Genomic DNA, 26,492 nt, shown 5'->3' on the forward strand with positions numbered 1-26,492 from the left:
TATTTTTCAACCTAATGCAAAGGACCCAATACCATTATGATTTATAAATATGAATGTTTAGCAAAGGTCAAAAGCTAGAACGTCAACTGTATCTTCAACATTGATCTAATTTTGAAGGTCATACAGCAAGAACATGAAATTGAAAGACCCTATGTTTCCTCTTAATATAGTTATTAGTTATACCACTATACAGCCAATCTTAAATTCCAGAGAGGAGAAAACCCCTTTTAAATGTGAATGTACCATTTGTCCAATGTATATGTATTGCGACACCTGGTAACCACATTTGTAGCAATAAAGGAAAAATATTCTGTCGATTTCTGATACGGTTTCTGATAAGAACCTTTAAGCCAAAATCAAAACTCAAATTTCAACATTTACAAGTGTAAATAGTGGAGTTTGTAAATGTCCTATAAATTTCCTTTCACTACCCAAACACAAATTCAGTGTAACTATTCCAGACGCATTTAAACACCAGGCACATCCAAACAGGTGACACTTTAAGCATGAGTTTTAACTGCAGATGGTTAAAGTCCATGACATTTTCTAATTTATTTTTCAATAAATAATATTAACAGGGATGAATTACATTCATGACTTACTTAGTAGTAAATTAGAGTAAATCATATATGGAAACAATCATTGGCACTCGTTCTATATCAGCCATCTACGGTGATTTCAATATCCAGTCCCAATCAGGAACATGCACCTGTGTTAAGTAACTATATAATCAAGTTCACATGTGATGGCGTTTCCGATATCACATATCCGATTCTGCATTAATTATTAACAAAATTTATGAATATCATTCATCGAGCAGAGTTGATACGGTTGTGATTTTGAAAAACAAACAGAAAAACATGTATACATATACTTATTTCTTGATTACTGAGTTGAAATTATTGCATCTGATAACGTTCTGCTGCCAGCAAAATGGAATAATGCATGTATCAAAGTTCAAGTTTTAAAAGGAAACGAACATACAAACTAGGTACTTGCATGCCAATACAATTTAATTACGGAATGCATCTATCGCATTCAACACTTTGATTTATGTTTGGGTTAACTTTACTTCTGGTACTGTTTGGTTTTAACAGCTTTTTAGACATTGTCAAAGTGTTTAATAGGTTGGGGCATTTAAATAGGTTGGCTGTGTGCATCACCAAAGAAATGCGCATCTTGTGAAATACAATGTGTATCGTTCATGTTATAGGTATGTCCATATAGAATATTATAATTGAAAAAAGAAATGAAGATATGTAAAAAAGTAAAACTAATGATTAATCTATTTTACCGTAATATTCCATGACAGGTGATCGTACTACAGAGCCATTTATCCAAAGAAAGGGGGGTTTCATTTTAAAATAAGGTAGCATATCATTTGCATTAATAGTCTGACATGAATCTGAACGACAAGAATTGAATATGCCCTCTCCAGACAATGTCCAGCCATCTATACAGTCATTGGCAGCCCTATCCCATGTATGATTGGCTTCACTCACATTAAAAACTGTAAGATAAGTAACAAATAATAAAAACAACATATGCAACTTTCATCATATATTTTAAGCTCCTGTATAATCTTCATCTTAAATTTGCACATAAAAGCAATCATTCCGTAGCAATTTTGCACATGCAAATGCAGTTTACGATAATTCCTAACACCAGTTGTTTTTGTTAGGAATAGTATCGATGCTATCAATTGATGTATGACCGTTGTGAATTTTTGTGTCACCAATATTCACAAATATCTCCAATTGTTGTTAACCACAATCCTGACTTCTTTTCCTTGTTCATGATTACACAGAATAACAGTTTTGCATTGTTGCATTACTCATGGCTGTTACTACTTCAGCAGGAGTTGTTAATTCCTTTAGTTTGTGATGACGTGAGAAAATTCCTACTTGTAAGTTAATGCGTTGAATATTTTAAAGATCATTGATTGCCATGAAATCATACAATTCATTGTATACATTACATTATAATTCACCTAATAACAAAATAGAAAAAAAACAGTTCTCTCAACCCTATTTAACAAAAGAAAGTACAATATACATAGCATGCATAAGTAGGTATACCTGTTGTATAAGGAGTTGACTTTAATGTCGTTTTTTCTGTCAATAGCTCGCCTAAACCTTCTGTTAAATCTAGATTAAAACAATAAAACAATGTAATTTACATTGTGTACATGTAATAACAAGTATGAAGACCGTATCTTGACCTATAATGGTTTACTGTTATAAATTGTGACTTGGATGAAGAGTTGTCTCATTGGCACTCATACCACATCTTTCTATATCTATGACAAACAATAAAATAACAAAATTACGAAACTCCCATGAAAATTAAAATCGGGAAGTCCCTAATTGAATGGAACAATCAAAATCTCAAACACATCAAACAAATGGAAAACAACTGTCATGTTCCTCACTTGGTAAAGTCATTTCAACATGTAGAAAATGGTGGATTAAATTTGGTTTTAAAGCTAGCTGAACAAAGAGACAATTCAGGTAAGAAAATCAAAAATAAGGGTACAAACTGATAGGTTTAATAGTATTTGCAAACTTTGAAGCTAAAGATCACCAGTTATGTAACTTTGATTTTACAAACAGGTCGAAATTAGAATATTTGACAATAGATTTGCACTAGGGTCTTACTTTGATAGACATTTTAAGGATCTGCTTACCCTTCCGGAGCACCTGAGATCAACCCAAGTTTTTTGTTGTGTACATTTTGCTCTGTCTTTTTATTTTTTAATCATTTCGTTGTCAATTTATTTTCGACTTCTGAGTTTGAATGTCTCTTTTGTATCATTGTACGACATTTGAACATTAATCATTTAAAAACTTTTTAAATAACTTACATGCAGATAGATATTTTTGCGATAACAGATTTCCAAAAACAAATATGTGTATGATACGATACATAAATCTGATAACAGTTACACTTATACATATGCTTGAGTAGTGATAAACCAAAAGATTTATAAACGTATTTTTACAACATCCGACCAGACAGGAAATAAATATAGATTTATCTAAACATGCTAAACCAGACTTGGTTTACACCTATTTGTAAAGTTATAAAGTGCTTTATGTGGTTTCTTGTAAAAGCCCATCTCCGTTTTACTTATGATATCCGAAGTGACTTGCATATGTCTTATTATTGTTTTAAATGTATTCTTTAATAGTCAATAATTGATTGATGAATTATAGATTTCTCCTTTAAGATCACATGGCCCATAGGGTCAAGTGAGCTATTGCCATCACTTGGAGTCCGTCCTAACTGTGATTTTTTTTATAAAGTCTTTTCCTCTGAAACTACTGAGCTACACTCAATATTGGCTGAATGATCCTTTTTCGTATCTATTTAGAAAATGTTTGTTTTTTATTGTGGTCTGTAAAAAACCATGACTACCATGGCTAAAAAAAGAACATACGGGTAAAATATTATTTTTGGTTAATATTTCAATGTTAAGACAGTACAATCAAAACTGATCTATAATACAACTAGGTCGAAATCTATAAGACACATTTGAGCTCATAATTTGAAGTTACTACCCTCGAACAAAAATTGAAAACAACACGTTTAATAATTTCATGCGTCCGAAGCGCTTTTCTGGATTTAGTTTCATCAGAAACGCTCAAAGCCAAACATTTGAAATCCGAGGATGTATAAGTACCGAAACCGTTGAAGAACTATATGACAAAAATACCTAAAACAAATAGCCAAATTCATCTAAGGTCAACTTAACAACTTTTTATGGAATTTGATAGTCCTTGGTTATTAACTTCAAAATAAATAGAAATTTTAAACAGCAAAAATGTCCAACAAAGTGAAATCTACTGATACTATATAGGTAAAATGATTGAATTCTACACTTCATCATTTATAGCTCTTGAAAGACTATTCATTTCAAATCTTGAATATATTTCAGAAATTTAGATGATTAGACAATAATTTTCAATGACAAAAACAGTAAGACCTATATACAAATAACAATATGTCAAGCTGACGGAAGTGATCACTGAATCGTTTTTGTGCGCAGAAGCTATGGTAGATTGAGAAACACTTTGAACAGTAAAAAAAGTTCAGCAAATATTCATTGATGCAAGATCTACAAAAACATTTCAGGTGAGTGATGCAGGCTCTTAGGAGCCTCTTGTTTATCATTATTGCAAGCAATGTATAGCAAATAGTTGAATCAAAAGACGACATACGTTGTTAACATTCAACTGAGGGGAGAAAATAGACACAGTACTTGTTTAATATTCTATTATCTTAAATTCATGCAATTTAGGTAGTAAAATTCACTTTTTTAAGTTTCTCCGAGTCTTTCGTTTCGATTGACCATAATTCATCATTTTTATCCTATTGTTATATTAGACATTAAGGAAAAGCTTGAGAAGACAGATTTAAAAGTAGAGGTCATTGTTGTTTGAACCTTTGTTTTGTCTGAATATCTTTTGACTGCACTGATTTGTTCGTGAGGTTTTCTTAATATTATTATATTGTGTATTACCTTTGGTCACTGAAATATTTTCTAGGCAGATCTATTTTGTTTTGAACTTTATCTTTAGGACATGCATTTTAGCTTAACGATTTTTAATTCAATCCGCTAATTACGAATGAAATGGCATACAAACTAACGGACATTCTCCTAAAGCACATGTAGAAATAAGAAGCTGTGGTATGAGACAACTCTCTATCAATGTCTCAATGTGTAAAAAGTAAACCATTATAAGTCAAAGTACGGTCTACAACACAGAGCCTTAGCTCACACCGAACAGCAAGCTATAAAGATCACCAAATTACTAGACAGTGTTAAACAATTCAAATAGGAAAGCCAATGGTCTTTGATTGTTTTTAAGAGTAACAAATTTTGAAAACATCTTGGCACGTTAGGTAATTTGTATGATAACTTGATAAATAAGTATGCATAAATAACATATATATTAAGAAAGGATGGAGTTGGTTTAATCAGATTCTATGACTATATTGTGTCTTCTGTAGTCAAAATGTGCACCTGCCGTATTGTTAAAAAAATCTAGTAAAACAGATGATTATATGTTAACGATTATGAAAGAAATACTGATGTTTATTGAATTTCCCGCTTCTCATTTGCCTATTAAAAAAAGTAATATAACAAAAATACCAAACTCAAGAAAATTCAAAACGGAAAGTCCCTTTACAAATTGCAAAATCAAAAGATCAAACACATCGAACATACAGAAACAACTGTCATATTCCTGACTTGGTACAGGCTTTTCCTTATGAATAAAATTGTGGATTAAAACTGTTTTTTTTAGCTCGCTAATAATCTCACTTATATCAGAGTCACATATAATTCCATTATATTGACAACAATATATAAACAAAACAAACAGGCATCAATGGTGAAAATGTCACAAATTGTGGATACAACAGTCAACGTTGTGTTTATAATGTTTCATCGTAATCCCATCTTTCTATACTGATTAATAGTCTTTATTGCTGTGTTTCATCTGTGTTTTTCGTTTATATTTTTGTACATAAATTAGGCAGTTAGTTTTGAATTGTTTCCCTTTTGTCATTTATAGCTGACTATGCGGAATGGGCTTCGCTCATTGCCAAATGATATACTGTGACCTATTTCTGTGTCATTTTGTCTCTTGCCAAGAGTTGTCACATTAGCAATAACACCACATCTTCTTTTTTATATTTAAAACAACTTCAATTCATCATGTGTTTTTTTCAATAAACATTTTTTATACAAACTTACTATACTCGAAAGGCAATACAACTATAGTTTGTATTATTATCGAAGAAACATAAATGGAATGAACATTGAATAATAGCAAATAAAGGAAACCAATTTAACATCAATAAAAAAAACACACTAATCTTGTCTGTTCCATTTTGTAAAGATATATTTATTTGCAATAACTCAACCACGGCATTAACATAGTAATACTGCTGAATATTAATATTATAATGTTGCATTGTCATGTTACCAATGATTTGTTTTAATGATATTTGAAATGATACATCTTATTTCAATTTCGTTTGGATAATCACTGTCCACAGCTACTATGATTTGATATATTTCCAGCTGCTACAACATGCTGAGTTACGGTTTGTTAGTTATATCTTACAGGTTGCATTAATATTTTAAGAAGTGGCTTAAATTTTCATAACGAAATAATTTTTACTACAAATTGGTATCAAAACTTATCATATTGTTCATGTCGTTAGGACAAAACGCTTCAAGTGTACTACACTTAGAAAGATGATACAGCGTTCCATATCGCTTCTTAAGCGCATTGTATAACTGTATTTTTGTATTCTAAAATGTTTAAATCTGTAGTATTATTTTTTTTCAAAATAGATTATATAAATTTAGAGTCAGTTGAAAATAAAACTTTCCAACAAAAGAGATAATTTCAGATTCTTATTGTGTAATTTCAATCTGTATGTAGCAACATTCCAGCAGCGCCTGCATATGGGAAATATATCTACCAGTTAGTACGATATTCATGGGCTTGCGTTTCCTATCATGATTTCTTTGATAGAAGGTTGTTGTTCACAAGGAAACTATCAAACTAAAAATTCCAAGTGGTAAAGATGAAAAATTAAAAGGACGTCATTACGACTTTGGTTGCCAATTATGTCATGTTTATTTTACAGATGACATCATATATGTTCAAATTGTCGAAACCACAATCCGGTCCTATATCCCCCAAATATGACCTACCGAATAAAACTAACATCAGCAACACGACGGATGCCACATGTGGAGAATAATCTTTTTCCTCTATCGGAGCACTTGCGATCACCTACAAATTTCTGATTGGATTCGCGTTGCTTAGTCTTTAATCCTCTGTATTGTGTTTTGTGTACTGTGGTATGTCTTTCTATCTTTTTCCCCTGCAATGGCGTTGTAAGTTTATTTTTGACTAATGCGTTTGAATGTCCCTTTTATATATGTTGGCTCTCTTTCTCGTCTAGTACCATGTGTTGTAGGATTTTTCCTTGTATGCTTAAAATTTCTTAAAACAAATCTGATATTTTTTTATACATATTTGTATCATCTCCCCTTTGACGGAGGGTCGTATGCTTCAGTTTTCTCTATATAGATACTAAATATGTGACACTAACCTTCATTCGACACCTTGTGACATAGGGCCTTTCGCTTTTCGGTGCAGTTAATAGAAAGTAGCTTAAACACCTTCTTCTCTTCTAAACGAAGTCCCAGACATTTGTAGTCATATTTTGATTTAGGTCCTGAATAAAGCGATAAAGACGATACACATTTTTATATTGATGTTGATAATAAGTGAAAGTAATTATTCAGTGCGTATTCGTATTGTGTACATCTGCTGAAGAAATTTCAAACACTAGTTATAAAAAAATATGTATAAAAATCAACATGCAGTGAGCCGCATATCAAAAGTATTAACTGCCCAGGCGAAAATGATTAACCTATACAAATTAGTAATAATGAAATAACAGGAAACAATGACCTACTTATTGTAATTATTGTTGATTTGTTCTTTCCTGAAAAATCATGAATTAATTGCCACTGGACGTTAAATAATCTCATTACAAATAAGAACCGATAACTACACACACCTGACTAACGTTGAACCACAGGGACTATTGGAACAGGGTTATAATATTAGCATGATTGGCATGGTGATATTTTATTAGAATAAAGAAAAAAGAAAAGGAGCAACGTCATTTTTTTTAAATTAAAAAGATAGTTGTAACGAACATGTCAATTATTTAATATCATAATTGTATATTTAAGCTGAAAAGGTCCACCTATAAACTATTGAACTGTTTGGTTATTAAAGATAAAATTCGTAATAATACATGTAAACATTTGATATAGAATTTAAGCTCAGTAAGATATTTATATTGATGAAATGCAGTATTGTAAAATAATTTGTTGGCTTTAATTGAATTTCTTAAAAAAATTTGGAATCAATGGAAAAAAGTGATGATCATTTGAATTTATGGTATGAATGCATTTACACACTTGTATGATAAAAGAATATTTATTTCTTTTTCCTTAACAATTTATTCATTTGCATGGTTATTTATAACTAAATTGAAGATTTGAATAGATCCGTGATATCAATGATACTAATTACGTAATAAAAATTAATAAACGATGCTTCAAAACGTTGTTTTAAACTTGCATTATTGACAGTTACTTAGTTTAAACATAATTATTTATAGTGGATAGGGAAACAGGTTGTTACAACTTATATCAATCCCTTTCCACTTTGCGGGTGCGAGTGCTGCCTTGTAGCGGCATTAGCCAGCTCTTTTTCGAAATCTACAAGGGTATCTTTTGCGTGGAAGAGATATTGCTCTCTCTTAAAACGGGTCAGCCATTTATCGTCCCCTTCCGACGGACTATCATCGTTTTCAAGACCATACTCGCAAATGGTGTCAAGGGAGAACCGGAAATTCAGTCCCTGAAATTTTCTCCCCTGAACGGTGATCGAACCAGGAACCTTTGTGTTAGTAGTCCGATGCACTAACCACTACACCACGCTCTCACAATTACTTTTCAATACTACTTACTTGTGTTCCACACAAACAACAACTTAACAAAGCTGTATTGAAAGTCACTTGTGTTGACTGATACCGGTGCTATATAACAACTTTCGCCAGACCGTGTTGATATTTTGAAGTAGGCACCTGATTTTAAGCAGGTCGTTAGGGTCTGACGCCATGTTAAAGGGATCTGAGTACAGTTCGTTTCCATTTGTTTGCGATCATCTGTAAAATATAACATAGGTTATTATACATACTTATTTTTGAAAGAAAAGTAAAAAAAGTTTTATGCAACATGTACTTTTAAGAAACAAACCTTTCTATACCATAACCCGACTTATTATTCAGATGGATTTGCGAGTAAAAAATATTATGCTAACAGTAAATTGTCATAAAATTTCAAACCTGTATTTTATTGTTCAAGAATTTACGAACATACTTCAAAAAGTCAATAACTACGTACTTATAAACTCAAACTTTATCAACTAATGCAGACCATTAATTTGATGGATTTCAAGCACATGGTTTTGCATTTGTTACTATTAGATGTAGATAGTTTGTCGTCAATTCAAATGGCTTGTAAAAAAAACATTGAGCAACTTGCACTTTTGAAGTGGCTGGACGTAACGTAGGTATAGTGCGTTTTTGATCGTCTGATTTTGACAAGAGACATTGCAGGGTCTTAATTAAGGGAATTGATGTATTACAAAGTCAACTTGTACTTTTGATTAATTTTTTGATTTAATTTTGGAAATATTGTATTTAAGTCGATATTGGATGTCGTCGTTATGCAAATGTATGCACACAAGCCTATAAAAATTTGTTCTTTGTTTAAAATTTAAATTCGTGATACAACTTTACCTATGATATTCACGAAAATTGGTATCCTAAGAAAAATTGTGAATTCACAGCATTTTGAAAAACGATGCTTTTGCTAATTCATTCATCATCTTTTTTGTTTGTTTCAAATGATTGTAAAATATCAAACAAACTGCTTAACGGAGTACAAATACTGCGAAGATAAAAGCAATGTTGACCTCATATAAACAAAATGAGCTTGAGTTAAATTAAGAACACTCATGATTATACATATATAGCATTGATATTTTAGGAGCTCGTTCGTGTTGTATAATGGAAGATAATAATTAATTAAAAGCAATTAAAATCATAAAGAGCGGAATGAAAGTCAAAATGGTGGCCAAAAGAAACTAGAATAAAATTAGGGACCCACATTATTAAAAAAAATAATTATAAGAATTAAAACCAATTGTTCAGAGAAAAATTGAAAGTGTTTCCATATAACAGGTCTAAATGATTGATAAAAAGTCGGTTAATCCAAAGTTACTATTGGCGTCTAATCATAGGTTTCTTCATACTGATTAAAAAGATACTATATACTTTTGACTTAAACTTGAGAGATAATTTGCTACATCCAGTTAAGAGAATGTCTTTTCCGGTCTCATATGATAGCTTACTTTACTCTGAATCCAAAAACATATGGTTTCTATATACTCTTCTTTCAAATAAGAGAGATAATAAGCTACTTACGGTTTTCGAAAGGCGACTTTAGGTTTCATTAATAGGTTATTGTATTTTGATTCTAAAAATGTGTAGTTTTTCAGTATTTCTTCCGTGAATTATTGCAAAACTAACTAATTCTGGTTTGCACCAGGTCACTTCCTGTTGATAATTGACAAGGTCATATGTCACTCAGCCCTTTGCAAAAGACACTATGGCTTTATCGTGTACTAGAATGAAGTTATTTTTGATTTACCTTAAATTTGAACATTTTAGGGGCAAAAAATCCAATAAATATCATCAGATTGTTTTAGACAAAATATACCATTTCTTTCTCATCAAAACATTTTGCATCAGTTCTTTTGTATCTAGCCTTCATGGTTTGAGAGGAGATGCACGGAATATCAAAGGGCAAAGTTTAGAATATGAACTTGACCTTTGACCTTGACCTGATTTTCCAAGCTATGCCTCAAGGATCTCCAATCAAAATTCCTTACGTTTTTAAGGCGTATGGTTAATGAGTTACACTGACATACCGATATAATTAATAGTGACGGGTAGATAACTGCTGTAAAATGTCACCTGATCGCTTCGCTCCAAATTGACCAAAGCTGTATAAGCATTTAACGAACAATTTTGAAGAATCAAAAGTTCTTTACAAGTAGGTTGTATGAGAAGGAGAGTGAACACTCTGCTTGATATCAGATAAGCATCCCCAGAATAGCAATTTGATCAGAGGATAATGATAAAAATATAAAGAAACCGACATGTTTATCACCCACTTCATATGACCCTCTGATGTACCAGGCTGTTACCGCCAACAGTCTACTTGATTAGGAGAATTGCGAATGTCACTTGATTGTAATCGGTGACTAGGTCATTTAAATACATGTTAAATTATCGTTACTAATTAGTTTCAATGTGTTTATTCACAAAAGTGTGTTTCTTCATGAACAATCTATGCAAATAAGGGCAATTTTGCACGACTTGTATCTTGAAAAATAGCACGGTGAACTATACTTTTTATTACATTTTTGAAAGGAGTAGTAAAATCTTCATTCTGGCAAAGTATAAAAAGATTCTATCTGAGGAAATATATAAATTTCACATATAACAATATATATATATATATAAAAGTAAAAGAGGGACAAAAGATACAAGAGAGACAGTCAAACTCATGACAAATTTAGAATATGACCTTGACCTTTGAACTTTTTCATTTCTTTTTAACCAAGGACCTCAATTCAAAAGATCCTAGGTCTCTATCACTTATGGTTTACCAGTTAGAAATGCATATCACTTATATCAAATACATAAGGGGAAATAACTCTCATATGGAGTCTCCGGATAGCTTCGGTCCAAATGGCCAACCTAATCCTGAAGATATAAAGAGCGATTTGGTAAAATAAATTTGTCGTAATCTTTTACGGTTGCGAAGGAGTAGTGGTCACAAGAAAAACAATGTAAAGGGAGATAACTCTTACAACGTAAAGTGTTCGGTTTAACAGTGTCAGTTTCAAAAGCGTATTAACTGTACAATATCATATTCCAAAAATATAAACGACATCTTATAAAACAACAATACTACGCCAGAAAAAAAAAAATAGGCGGAAGAATAAAAAAATTAATTAAAAACCAATTGTTCAGAGAACAATTGAAGGTCTTTCCACCCATAAAGATCTATTTTGGTATAAAAATATTAAAATTCGGTTTAAAATGTCAAATGATAGCTTATCATACGCTGATTCCAAAAATATATGGTTTCTATACATTTTTTTTTTAAATAAGGGAGAAAATTTGTCACTTCCGGTTTGAAAAATGTTATTTTCGGTATAATTTGAATGTTTACTTGACACTGATTCCAAAAAATTTTGGTTCTATATACTTTAATATTAAATAAGTACAAAAAATAGCTACTTCCGGTTTACAGAAGGCCACTTCCGTTTGGATTTTCCAAGGTCAAATGGCTTGCAACCTAATGCAAAAAGTCCCATGGCTTCATTATGTATACATATGAGGTAAAAACAAAGGTCAAAATCTATAACGTCAATTTACCTATGACCTTGAGCTCAATTTCAAGGTCATTAACCAAGGACCTCAAATCAAAATACCTTAGGTCTATATTAGATATGGTTTACGAGTTATATCACCTTACACATAATTTTACATATAAAAGGGGAGAAAACTGCCTTTATATGTCAAGGTACACTTTCAACTAAAATGTATGTGTTACGACATGTCGCAACTTACAATTTAGTAAAAATATGTTGTCGGTATCTTATACGGTTTTTGAAAAAAAAGCCATGGGACTTTTTGCATTAGGTTGCAAGCCATTTGACCTTGGAAAATCCAACCGGAACAGTGTTTAGGAAGATAACTCTTACAAAATACAATATTCGGTTTAGCGGTGTCAGTTTAAAAAGCGTATAAACTGTTCAATATCATATACCAAAAATATAAGCGACATCTTTTGAAGCAATACAGCGGAAGAAAAAAATTAGGCGGAAGAAAAAAAAATAATCAGAACAAAAGCAAAAGGTCTTTCCACGGAAAACTGGAAAGACCTAATAATAATCAGAACAAAATCAAAAGGTCTTTCCACCAGTAAAGATCTATTTTGATATGAAAATATTTAAAATGTCATTTCCAGCGTCAAACGATGGCTTAGTGTATGCTAATTCCAAATATAAATGGTTTCTATACAAAAAAAATTAATAAGGGAGATAATTTGCGACTTCCGGTTTGAAAACTGACACTTCCCGTATTATTTGATAGTTTACTTGACAACGATTCCAAAAATATATGGTTCTATATACTTTAACATCAAATATGTACAAAAAAAACCTACTTCTGGTTTACACAAGGTCACTTCCGGTTGGCTTTCCAACTTGAAATGATAATACAAAAAGTCCCATGACTTCATCATGTATACATATGATGTGAAAGCAAAGGTCAACATCTAGAACGTCAAATCTACCAATATCCTTGAGCTCAATTTTAAGATCATAAACCAAGGACCTCAAATCAAAAGACCCTAAATCTTAATTATATATGGATTTGCCACTGGACGTTAAGCAACCAACAATCAATCAATTAATTATATATGGTTAATGAGTTATATCACCAAAAGCGTTATTTTAAATATAAAGGGGGAGGAAACTTCAATTTAATGTAAGCGTACCCTTTCAACCAAAATGTATGTATTCCGACATGTCGCAACTAGCAATTGAGTAAAAATATGTTGTCGATATCTTATACGGTTTTTAAAAAGAGGCTAAAAATAAGCCAAAATCAAAATTAAGAATATGACCTTGACCTTTGACCTTGACCTAATTTTCTTTTCTTTGGACCAAGGACCTCAAATCAAATGACCCTAGGTCTCTATAACTTATGGTTTACAAGTTTCACATGCATATCACTTATATCAAATGCATAAGGGGAAATAACTCTCATATGGAATCTCATTACGGCTCCGGTCAAAAGGACAAGGTATGATAAGCTATAGCAATTGGCCCCCTATTTTTCTTAAAATTAAAATGAGTAAAACCTTTTCAATATCACACTATTTTAAAAGTTTATTATCAAATCTTTTTAAAAATCAAGATAACTGTTATGATTATGTGTGTTATAATGATTAAATGCCTCGCTCTTTTTCCCTAAATACGCGAATTTAATCGAAATCTTGATTTTTGTGACCCTTCTAGCACAATTTTAACTATGAGCGGACGCGAGTACCACGACGATATTTGTGTGTGTTGTTTGTTGGAAACATATGTCTTATTGTTTTCAATGTAATCATGGTACTCGCGTCCGCTTATAGTTAAAAAATAACATTTCCCCCGAAAAAATATGCCTGTTTTGACGGATGATAAGAATATATAAACCAAGGACCGGGTCGGACTTTCATTTCCGAATCTGCATTCTTAGAGCTGAACCTACGATGCTGGATACAAAATTAATTAATTACCGACGAAATGGGATAGGAACAGTTTGTGCGTTTATCGGTAAGTATTCCTTCGTGATTTAAGTTAGGAAAATGGTTAAATATTGAGGACGGAGGATATATAAATCGCTTATTGAAAGAAAAGGTTTCAAGTATCAACGGGGCACTGATCCAAATACCGGTGTTTTTTCTTGTACATTCATTTTCCCCTTTTCCCATTGTATGTCAAAGTTTGTGGAACTAAGACTATTTATTACTCGATCCTGTTAATCAAATTCAATGTTCAAGCTATGTTTTATGGAAGTGAAGTTTCGAAATGCGTTTCCGACCCCTCCCCCTAAAGAGACAATTGAAGAAACACCACATAACGAAATCAAATCATCTTCAGAAAGAGACGGTATCAATTTATCTGAAATTATTTGAGATTTATATATTTAATCGAAGTTCATGTACTGTTCTTTAGAAAACAAAGAGGGGGAGAAAAAGACGGCCGTGCAGTGCAGCAGACGATTTTTAAATGCACGGTAAAAAGATAGTACAGCTAATTACGTCAGAAAAGTTTATTGGATTTTCCCTTTAAGTAATTTTTTAAAGAAATAATCTATGACCTATGCAAAGCTTTAAAAGAAAACTTTTAATAGGTATTTAGAGGGACGTTTAATAATATGTAAATACGCCTTATTTATAAATACATCTTATTTCCATCAATAAGTAAATACGTGTTCGTAGTTTAATCGGTTAGCGGGTTACCTGGATTAATAAGGATAAAAAAAAGCGGGTTACCTGGAAAGCAGAAGATTAGTGGTTCAATGCTCAGTAGAGATGAAATTTTTGGGGCTATGTTTTGCACTATCATATTAGAATACTTATACACATAACATGTAAAATGCTGATAATGATTATTTATTTATTTATTTTTTTTTTTTTATGTGTACACATTTTAAATATAACAGCGGATCCTATGATTTTCATAATGTGTCTGAGTACCGTAATAGACAAGCTCGCATGAATTAATAGCATTTTCAATTTATAAAGGAATAAGCAGTTTATCTAATAAGTATTCTTAATTTGTATACGTAAATGTATTTTTCCGCATAGACAAATTCTCTGCGTTTTGTAAGAAAATAGCGGCCGGCGCATTTCGTTAAAAACTTTTTAACATTCTTTTATATAGATGGCATTGGCTACGGTTACATGGAAAGGTAACAATAATAAAAATATTATTGTTACATTGGAGACTAATTGCCAGAATATAGGGTTGGGTAAGGAACCGATTAATTACGAATGTAACAATAATATCTGTGTCTAAGGTTACATTGCGTGATTGTTACACTAATGCATTGCAATGTACGATGGGACTATAGTTATATGTATGAAAACAAAACTTAAAAACTTTTATTTGATATTTACAATATTACATACAATTTTTATTTTTTTTATTTACAATGACAGTTTCCACAAATCAGGCCAGTATGTTGTTTTTTTTTTTGGATCATGTTTAAGTCCGACGCATTTTTTTAAATCACTCCAAGCAGCCATCACAAACCAGTAAATACATTTTCGCAGTCCAAGTTCTTAACAGCGAACCATTGAACTATATTTTTCGCCTTTGGCACTACTAAACTGCTCTTTGGTCGGGTTGTTGTCTCTTTGACACACTCCCCATTTCCATACTCAATTTTAATATCTCTAAGAACATCAAAACAATTAAATCAATGCTTAATACTATTTAAACACTATTTGTTGAATAATATTATTATTATTATTATTATTTATCACTAATATTATCTAGTACATATCGAAGAGTTAAGCAACAAAACTATAGAAGGTTTAATTTTAATGTATCTTGCGTACATCGCAGTCTAAGACTGTGTCTACCGTTACATTGCGTTATTGTTACATTAAAGACTCTTTAATGTAACAATAACGCAATGTAACCGTAGACACAAATATTATTGTACATTCGTAATTAATCGGTTCCTTAGCCAACCATGTATTCCGGCAATTAGTCTCCAATGTAACAATAACTTTGTTATTATTGTTACATTTCCATGTAACCGTAGCCAGTGCCTATATAAATTAGATCGTTGGTTTTCCCGTTTGAATGGTTTTACACACTAGTAATTTTTGGGGACCTTTATAGCTTGCTGTTCGATGTGAGCCAAGGCTCCATGTTGAAGACCGTACTTTGACATATAATGGTTTTTCTTCTACCAATTGTGACTTGGATGGAGAGTTGTCTCATTGGCACTCATACCACATCTTTTTATATCTATTCAAAATCGTAAATCTCGGCGTCAGCGTATATTTATTATTTGGTTTGTAGCAGTAATATATAACACAGAATTCAATCATTACACACACTTGAGATTTAAAATATCGATCCGAATCGATTTACAGACAAAAGATCGTGGTAGATAAATCTATTTCGGTTAATGGTGTTAAACATCGGGATTGTCGTGACATTTTAATGAGTTACGTTTCCACTCTTTTTCAGTTACATTTAACAAATGCCACAGAATGACGTAGCATGACCTGCAAGAATATCACGTTTGAACCAAAGTCAAAGCAGGTAAATACATAATACCAATTAAAACAACTAGATATCATTGAGATGGGAGCCATCTCTGTGGGCCCCGCTGTAAATAATGTGTGGTAAAAAAAAATGTATCTTTATCATTGGACATGGGGTTATCAACTGAAACCGCAGTTTATGACCTTGACCTTTGACCTAGGAAGTTGTACATAAATTATGACAAACCCTCTGGTGTTGGTTTATATACATTTCAAGCATAAACTTTGAAATCATAACGGTTCTCAAGATATAGAGCGGACACGATCTTTACCATAGGACACGGGGTTGTCAACTAAAACCAAAGTTTTTGGCTTTGACCTTTGACCTAGGAAGTTGTACATACATCATGACACACCCTCTGGTGTTGGTTTATATACATGTCAAGTATAAACTTTGAAATCATAACGGTTCTTAAGTTATAGAGCGGACACGATCTTTACCAAAGGACATGGGGTTGTCAACTAATACCAAAGTTTTTGACCTTGACCTTTGATCTAAGAAGTTGTCCATACATTATGACACACCTTTGGTGTTGGTTTATATACATGTCAAGTATAAACTTTGAAATCATAACGGTTCTCAAGACATAGAGCGGACACGATCTTTACCAAAGGACATGGGGTTGTCAACTAAAACCAAAGTTTTTGACCTTGACCTTTGATCTAGGAAGTTGTTCATACATTATGACACATCCTCTGGTGTTGGTTAATATACATGTCAAGTATAAACTTTTAAACCATAACGGTTCTAGATATAGAGCGGACACAATTTGTTAAGGATGGACGGACGGACGGACAGACGGACAGACAGATGGACGGACGGACAGACTGGTCACTATAGGGCGTCCGCCATTCGGCGGGGCCCTAATTATAATTTAGAAAAAAGATGCAAAATATAAGAATACCAAATCGTATGTCGTTCACCTATCCGTTCGATCGTTCGTTCATTCGAATCACAACTAACCTCATAAAGCCTTCTCACCAAATAAAATAGTATGTATCACAGTTGTCATCAGCTGATCCTAATGCTAATCTATCTGAGATTGAGTATTTTGAAAGTTAATTTTTGTAGGAAAAAAGGGGGGGGTCTTCAATGGAACCCAAACGGGTTTTTTACAAGTCTATGGATCTCTATGAAATTGTACCACAAGGTTTCCATTACTAGAAAGAAAACCTGGGATTGATTTTGAGGGGCGTGGCCTCAAACCATTTAGGAAAAATTGGCCAAAACAATAAATTACTTTCCAATAATTTGAATAAATTGCTAATTCTGAACAATTTCAATAGGGTTTAATTCCAAAAAAGTCTTAAAATATTTGTGATTTGAATATGCTAAATATGACTATTTTTAATTTTGGGCCCTTTTTAAAAATTACTCTAAATTGATGTCCAAAAATAAAACTTTGTTTTAAAAAGAATGAAGTTTTGAGAATTTAACCATGTATTTGTGTTTTGATTTTGGTCCAGTTTTTAAATTGGTCCACTTTAAAGTCCAACGGGTCAAAAATTAAACTAAGTTTGATTTCAACAAACATGGAAGGTAAGGGGTCATACGATATGTAGAATATAACTGTGAATTGAATTTACGATTTTGACCCGGTTTTTTTATTGGTCCACATTAAGGTCCAAAATTAAACTTATTTTGATTTTAACATGAATTGAATTCTTAGGGTTCTTTGATATGCTAAATCTAAACATGTATAATGATTACCATTCTGATTTTGGGCCCAGTTTTTAAGTTGGTCCAAATCGGGGTCCTAAATTCAACTTTGTTTGATTTCAACAAAAATGGAACATATGGGTTTTTATGATATGCTGGGTCTAACCGGGTATTTAGATTTTGAATTTTGGACCCCGTCAACATTGAGGTCTAAAGAGTTCAAATTTAAATTTGATTTGATTTTTAAAATGAATTGAATTATTGGGGTTCATTGTTACGCTTGATCTAAACATGTATTTAGATTAATGATTTTAGGCCAAGTTATTAAGTTGGTTAAGTTGGTCCAAATCGGGGACCAAAATTAAACTTTGTTGGGGGTTTTATGACAAGATAAATCCAACATTTTGGACTTTGTTATCAAATCAGTCCACATTGAGGCCCAAAGTGTTAAAATTAAACTTGGTTAGAATTTAACAAGAATTTGATTTTAGAGGTTCTTTGATATGCTGAATCTAACCATGAATTTAGATTTTGGACCATAACAGGCAAATGTCCTATTTCATATTTTTAAGTTGTTAGGCCCTATTCACTCTGTGTCCGAAGCTTATGCTGTGTCAAATATTTAATCATAATCCAAAATCAGAGCTATATCAAGCTTGAATGTTGTGTCCATACTTTCCTCAAATGTTCAGGGTTCGACCTCAGCTGCGGTCGTAACAAGCTGCGACCTGTGGAGCATGTTATTTATTACTGTAACATTATGAACCCTTGTGAACGCAAACCCTTTTAGACCTTTTACCAAAAAAATTTCACACTTAGTAGGGTCATGGGTTATGATATGCAGTGGACCATACTGTAAAGTCTTTTTGATTTGACAGTGAAAATTATATGATTCATTAAAACTAATTAAAACATAGTAGTAACTTTAAGTACGATGTAGACTGATAATTTCTAATAGCAAAGAATTCAAGAGCTAAATAACTTCTATTTCAGATGGTTAAAGAATACAAGTGTTCCTTATGTGGAAAGTGTCACCTTAAAGATAGACGTCCTATTAAGTCCACACCTTTAAAGAAATATGTATCATCAATAATAGGACGTAATATTGAAAATGATGAAGTTATCTGTGGAAAGTGTAGAGCTATGTTTAACAAATCGGCTAAGACAAATGTACAAACGAATAACAATCCTTCTGAAGACAGTGATTCTGAATTTGTTGTCGAAAATCCACCAATAATCGATATCGCAAGTCAAAAACAATTCATCTGAATATTTCTTCAACGCATACTTCTCATAAATACTGTATTGTGTGTAAGAAAGAAGGAAATAGGCGTGTTAAAGTATGTGTTGTTTCTTTGAAAGCAAGAACACAAGCATTTATACAAAACGCAATATTTTTTTACTCTAAAGCGAGATGTTGCACGTCTCACCTTCAAGATCTTCATTTTTCACAAGCATCACTTATGTTCTTAAAAGCTAAATACACTAAATCTTTCTTCAGCCGTACCGAAATTGTAGCTCTTCTAGAAAATGTCCGGCTTACTATGTCAAAATCCTCTATTTTGGATTTTGATAATCCGTCTAGACTTACAGACGATGATTATTATAACTTGACTGGGTTAACAAAGCAGCAGTTCGAGGATTTGTCAACTTACTCTACAACGATACGTCAATCCAATGTAAGATCTGTTCGAACATGTTTGGCAATACTTTTGACTAAATTACGCACTGATCTTCCTTATCAAATTATTGGAACTATATTTTCAATGACAAAAAGCCAAATTCAAAGAAGTATACACAGCGCTCGAACTTCTTTGCAGTCATTTATTACTCAGAACGTAGGGTTTCAACACATGAGCCATGATGATTTCGTTGAGAATCATACAACTGCCACTGCTCATACACTTTTTGGCAACAACGAAAAAGTAGCTATTTTAGTACTAGACGGCACCTACATTTACATCCAAAAAAAGTTCAGATTACAAATTCCAACCCCAATCATATAGCTTGCATAAACATCGTCCTTTGATAAAGCCAATGGTAGTTGTTGGGACAGACGGTTATATTCTCTCCGTTTTAGGTCCCTACTTGTCAAATGGTAAAAACAATGATGCCGCTATAACTAAACATATGGTGACAGTGAATGCTGAAGGAATGAACGAATGGCTTCAACAGGATGATGTATGTATTGTCGATAGAGGTTTTCGGGATGTTGTTGAATATCTTGAAGAACAGGGTTACTCTGTTCAGATGCCACTATACCTTAAAAAGGGTCAAAAACAGCACACAACAGAGGAGGCAAATACCAGTAGACTGGTAACAAAAGTCAGATGGATTGTAGAAAGTGTTAATGGTAGGCTGAAACAATGGCGCTTTTTTGACAAGGTTGTTTCGAACCATTACATTCCTTCCATCGGAGAATTGTTACGCTTAGTATGTGCATTGTACAACAAATATCGGCCTGCAATAGCAAGCACAAATGCAGATGATATCAAGATAGCTGAGGCAATGCTTGATAAAAGCAAGAAAGGAAATTTAGTTCAAGCGATTGTTGAAAATGAAGGATTAATTAATAAAAGAGTAATATATACTCTAGTTGACGGGTCATCTGCAGATCAGTTAAAAGATTTCCCGGTCTTATCTGAGGAAAAACTTCGCCAGATAACGATGGGGATTTACCAACTTAAGCAAGCCCCATTATATGTAAGAGAGCATATTGGAAATGATAGCGTATATCAATTGTATGTTTGCAAGATAAAGGCGAATTTAATAAAAATTAAATTGCAATCTCGTTTTAGTAACAGTTCCCCCCACAATGTATTTGTACAGTATACATTAGACGGTGAAATAAGTGGATGGTACTGTACTTGCAAGGTTGGAGCCAGGATTGTTGGATGCTGTGCTCACGTATCCAGTGTACTTTGGTACTTAGGATTACACCGACTTCAAAATACCTCAATTAATAGTCCCAGATTTACAAAGTCAGTTTTGGATGCCTCAGATCTACCTGACTTAGATACAGACAGTGATTGTAGTTCTGATGTTGAGGAATAGTTCTTCAATGCGTCTTGCTGTCGTTGGGCTGCGGTGTTGCTTTCTTTATATTTTGACATAATTTAAACAAAAATACTTTCCAAAAACATTTAATAGTCAGATATAAAAAAAAAATCGTAATCTATTTTCATATTCAATCGTAGTATGAACAGTATTGAAGATCATTTATTTGTCCATCCTGACTTAAACTTTTAATTCTTTAGCAACAAATGCATACGGTTTGCCTAATGTCATCAGCTTTTTATTTCAAACTTTATATGGTTGTTTAAATCCGCTTTGTTTATATCCTGCTTGAAATATTTTTCATTGGCATTCATACAACATCTCCTTAATTTATATTACATGTATATTGATTTTGTTGCGAAAGTTTGATTGTATACTATAAATTAGATGAAATTGTGTTAAGTTTGGTGTTTTTATGACCTGCTTGGGGTAATGGGAAGCTATCAATTTTCTTAGTAGATCTTACAGGAAATAGCAAAGACCCTTGTCTGTTTGTTTGTCTTCATTGATAGTTTTTGTTAAGCTTTTTAAGAAATCTTAAGGAAGGCATTGGCTATGATATTAAATCAGAACTATTTTTTTTTTATCAAAGTGGCATTTTTCTTTATTTTATCCTTCTTTATGCTATGAAACGAATAGCTTGTATTGTATTTGGTACTATTGTTAATTAAGTATAGAATATATAGGACATTGACTAATATTTAAAAAGGGATGATGTTCGAATATTATCAAACATGGATTTTGAAATTGGACACTTTTAACAGCACCACATGGGATTCTGATCATGTTTAATTAATAGCTTCTTTTATTAAATGACTTGGGTTAAGTGTACAAAATACCAGATTCAACTGTCCTTTCTTTAGAACCATGTATAACCATGATAACGGATTGTTGCCGTGTGTATTTAAATAAAACGATAGGTTTTTTTGCAAATAGATTTATTTGTTGTTTGACATTCAACTATTGAGATCTCATTTAAAAAAAACGATTATATAACGAATCTGTTTAACTAATTAAGTTTGTGAATCATCTGTGCTTAAGGGGGATGTTGAAGAGTTAGATATAGTTAGAGATTGTGATACAAATATCACATTTACGTTTTGTTTATAGAGATATATTGTTTGAACATTGCTGTTTACTGCTGTCTTTATTGTTTACTTTTAAAGGTCCAGCATTACCATGAAAAATAATGAACATAGCTGATATACTTATCAAACCAAAAATAAATATATATATAATAGTGTTCCTTTCATCTTCAACTAGGAATTTTCAAAATACATTTTAATAAATCCAAATGTACAAATTCTACTGGGATGGCTTTCATATTTTGTAAGCTTCACAAATATTCATTTTCATTTAAGTCAGTATTTTAGACATAAATACATGTTTCTTATTCACATCATTCTATGTTTATTTGACTTATTAAACACTTTGTTCAAAATAGATTTCTTTTTATTTATATAAAACAGAACAATCATTCTATGTGAATAAAGAGAATAACGTGAAACCCGGAGATGTGGGATTGATAGCAATGATACAGTAACCCAAAGTCTTAAAATAAACATTGCGATATTTTTCAAAGGTTATTTGTGAGTCAAACAGAAGCTGATGTTTCGAAATCTTACAATTCTCAAAATTATTGAATTTTGTATAAAAAATCAATATTTCATAGAAAATACATTTCTTCTATTTACATTACTCAATACAGGTGTCATTATCTCATATAAATACACATTCTGGTATTTTGCAGAGATTTTTTGTGAGTTAAACAGATGCCAATAATAATTTTCTGGAAATTCTCAAAATCATTAACTTTCGTATAAAAAACAAATACTTGTCTAGTATTTATAAAACTTGACAGATATCTGTAATACCTTTAACTAATCATTGTGATAAGATTTCGAGAAGAACTGGCGAGTAGTACAGAAGTTCAGGACATAAATCGTATAATTTTCAAAATCAGTGATTTTCATAAAAAAACAAGTTTTCCCCCAAAAAAAGTTGTCTGATCTCTACATAATTTCAACACTGTCTATTACTTCTATAAAGATAAATTGTGTCAAAATTTAGCAAATATCTGATAAGCAGAACAAACGTTAAATTCCAGTAACACTCTACAGAAGGAGTTCTGATATAAAAGGTTACGCACAGAACTACATTTACATATGCACGTGTAATATGACGCGCATGCGCGTGATAGCACCAAAATATGACCATATTTTTAATGGCCCGTCCCTAGGCTTAAGTTACTGCAATTATGGATTATTTTCAAAAGGGGACCAAAAATGGCCCCTTTCATACCTTGTCCTTTAACAAAACATCCTGAAGATTTAACGAGCGATTTGGTAAAATAAATTTGTCGTAATCTTTTACGGTTGCGAAGGAGTAGTATACACAAGAAAAACAGTGTTCGGGGAGATAACTCTTACAAAGTAAAGTTTTTTGTTTCGCGGTGTCAGTTTCAAAAGTGTATTAACTGTATGATATCATATACCAAAAATCTAAGCGACATATTTGGAAACAACAATACAGCGGAGGAAACAAATTAGGCCGAAGAAAAAAATTTAAAAAAATTAAAAACCAATTGCTCAAAGAACAATTGAAGGTCTTTCCACTTCTAACGATTTATTTTGATATGAAAATATTAAATTCCATTTCCAGTGTCAAATGAAAGCTCATTGTTTGATGTTTCTATATACTTTTAAATGAAATAAGTACAAAAAATAGTCACTTCCGGTTTGCTTTTTCAAAGTCATGTGCCTTGTACCTAATGCACAAAGTCCTATGGCTTTATGATGTACAAATATGAATTTAAAGCAAAGGTCAAAATCTAGAACGTCAAATTTACCTATGACCTTGACCTCAATTTCAAGGTAATAAACCAAGGACACTAAATCAAAAAACCCTAGGTCTTTGTTATGTTTGGTTAATGAGTTATATTACTATACGCATAGTTCTAAACATAAGAGAGGCGAAAACTCCAATTTGATGTAAACGCACCCTTTCAACTAAAATTCAAGAGCTACGACATGTCATAAATGACAATTTTAATAAAAATATGTTGTCGATATTTTGTACGGTTTATGAAAAGAAGTGAGAATAAGCCAAAATCAAAATTTAGAATTTGACCTGAACCTTTGACCTTGACCTTATTTTCTTTTTTTTTGGACCAAGGACCTCAAATCCGAAAACCTTAGGTCTCTATCACTTATGATTTACCAGTTACAAATGCAAATCAAATATATCAAATGCAAAAAGGGAAATAATTCTCATATGGATTCTCCAGAATACTTCGGTGTAAACCAAACTCAACATCCTGAAGATATAGGGAGCAATTTAGTTAAATAAATTTGTCGTAATCTTTTATGGTTGCGAAGTAGTAGTGCACACAAGAAACACAGTGTTCGGGGAGATAACTCTTACAAAATAAAGTATTTTGTTTAGCGGTGTCAGTTTTAAAAGCCTATTAACTGTTCGATATCATATACCAAAAATCTAAGCGACATATTTGGAAACAACAATACAGCGGAAGAAAAAGATTAGGCGGAAGAAAAAAAAACCAATCAGAACAAAAGCAAAAGGTCTTTCCACGGAAAAGTGGAAAGACGTAATAATCAGAACAAAAGCTAAAGGTCTTTCCATGGAAAAGTGGAAAGACCTAATAATCAGAACAAAATCAAAAGGTCTTTCCACGGAAAGGTGGAAAGACCTAATAATAATTAGAAGAAAATCAATAGGTCTTTCCACGGAAAAGTGGAAAGACCTAATAATAATAATAATCAGAACAAAATCAAAAGGTCTTTCCACGGAAAGGTGGAAGACCTTATAATCAGAACAAAACCAATAGGTCTTTCCACAGAAAAGTAGAAAGACCTGATAATAATTATAATAATAATAATTTTCTTTGAATCAAAAACAACCAGTTAGATACTTATCACTTGCTATTGTTTTTTCACAGATTATGTGTCTATACCCTTCATTATTAAAACATAGTTATTTATTAGCATAGGAAATACAATCATGTTTATCGATGATATTTCACATTTAACAATATATATTTATATAAACGTAAAAGAGGGACGAAAGATACCAGAGGTACAGTCAAACTCCGATTGAAAATAAACTGACAACGCCATGGCTAAAAATAAAAATAAAAACAGACAAATAATAGTACAGAAGACACAACAGTAAGATTCAGGTTTTAAACGCTGCCAAATTGTACAGTAACGATTACCTTTGTCTGATGTGTTTAGACACAGGAACTGTAGATCAACTGGGCAAATTTTACATTCCTCCATCGAATGAGCTGGATTTTGTAGATTTTCACATACACATGAATGCTCTCGACCTTTTTGAGAAAAAAATAATAGTTCAGATTTGCTATATCTCTGTACAACTAATTTAACAAATATGCATTAAAAATCCTTTTGAATGTTATACAAATATAACAACGATTGGAATGATAGTGATGGAAGTAATAGTACAAGTAATGATAACAATGATGACAATATTTAAGAACCAATTGTTCTCTAAACCAATTGTTCAGAGATCAAATGAACGTCTCTCAATTCAAATCAAATACAGTTTTGAATATTTGAAAACAAATATTAGCTGAAGATTCAACATATATATTATATTCTGAACTTTTTTTAATGAAATATGGGCATATAAACCACTTCCGGGAATGTAAAATATCAAACTCGTTGTCAAATAATAGCAACATTGTAATCAAATACAAAAAGTGATTCGAAAAGTATATGCTTTAGGTGTGTGGTTTTTTTTTTATATAATCAGAAAGATAATGCTATTTAATTAAGTTCTAGTATGAAGGTATAACAAAGATCGAAATTTAGAACGTGTGGATTCACCTTTGATTTTTAAATCAATATTAAGTTTACTGCATGTGACTTTGTTTTCATTGGTTTTTGGTTGGATCACTGAAAAAGATATATGTCTATGCCACTTACTGTTTATGAGTTGCAGTAATATTTCATTTATGTCGAATTCATATATATGAATAATAAACAGATGAATAACTCCAGTAACATGAGTAAAGAATTTCCAGACTGCTTCGTTAAAAAAGAACTTGATTGCGTGAGAATCTATTTTTTCTGGAACAATATTTATTTTATCAGGTGCGATCTAGACCATCTAGAATGATAGCCATTACAATGATAACAATAACGAACTTTA

At 32.0% G+C, this 26,492-nt stretch overlaps 1 protein-coding gene across 1 annotated transcript in view; it reads right to left on the bottom strand.

The window, feature by feature from the left end:
• Positions 1–26,492, bottom strand: part of LOC127708904 (uncharacterized) — a 56,072-nt gene that overhangs the window by 21,039 nt on the left and 8,541 nt on the right. Inside the window, exons 5-9 of the mRNA XM_052214061.1 lie at positions 25,534–25,647; positions 8,575–8,772; positions 7,138–7,263; positions 2,079–2,147; positions 1,295–1,510 (exon numbers count right to left, since the gene is read on the bottom strand). Coding sequence (XP_052070021.1) covers positions 1,295–1,510; positions 2,079–2,147; positions 7,138–7,263; positions 8,575–8,772; positions 25,534–25,647 — 723 coding nt within the window. The remainder of the gene's footprint in view (positions 1–1,294; positions 1,511–2,078; positions 2,148–7,137; positions 7,264–8,574; positions 8,773–25,533; positions 25,648–26,492) is intronic.

The sequence above is a fragment of the Mytilus californianus genome, unplaced genomic scaffold, assembly GCF_021869535.1.
Source record: "Mytilus californianus isolate M0D057914Y unplaced genomic scaffold, xbMytCali1.0.p SCAF_7, whole genome shotgun sequence".
Classification (NCBI taxonomy): Eukaryota; Metazoa; Mollusca; class Bivalvia; order Mytilida; family Mytilidae; genus Mytilus; species Mytilus californianus.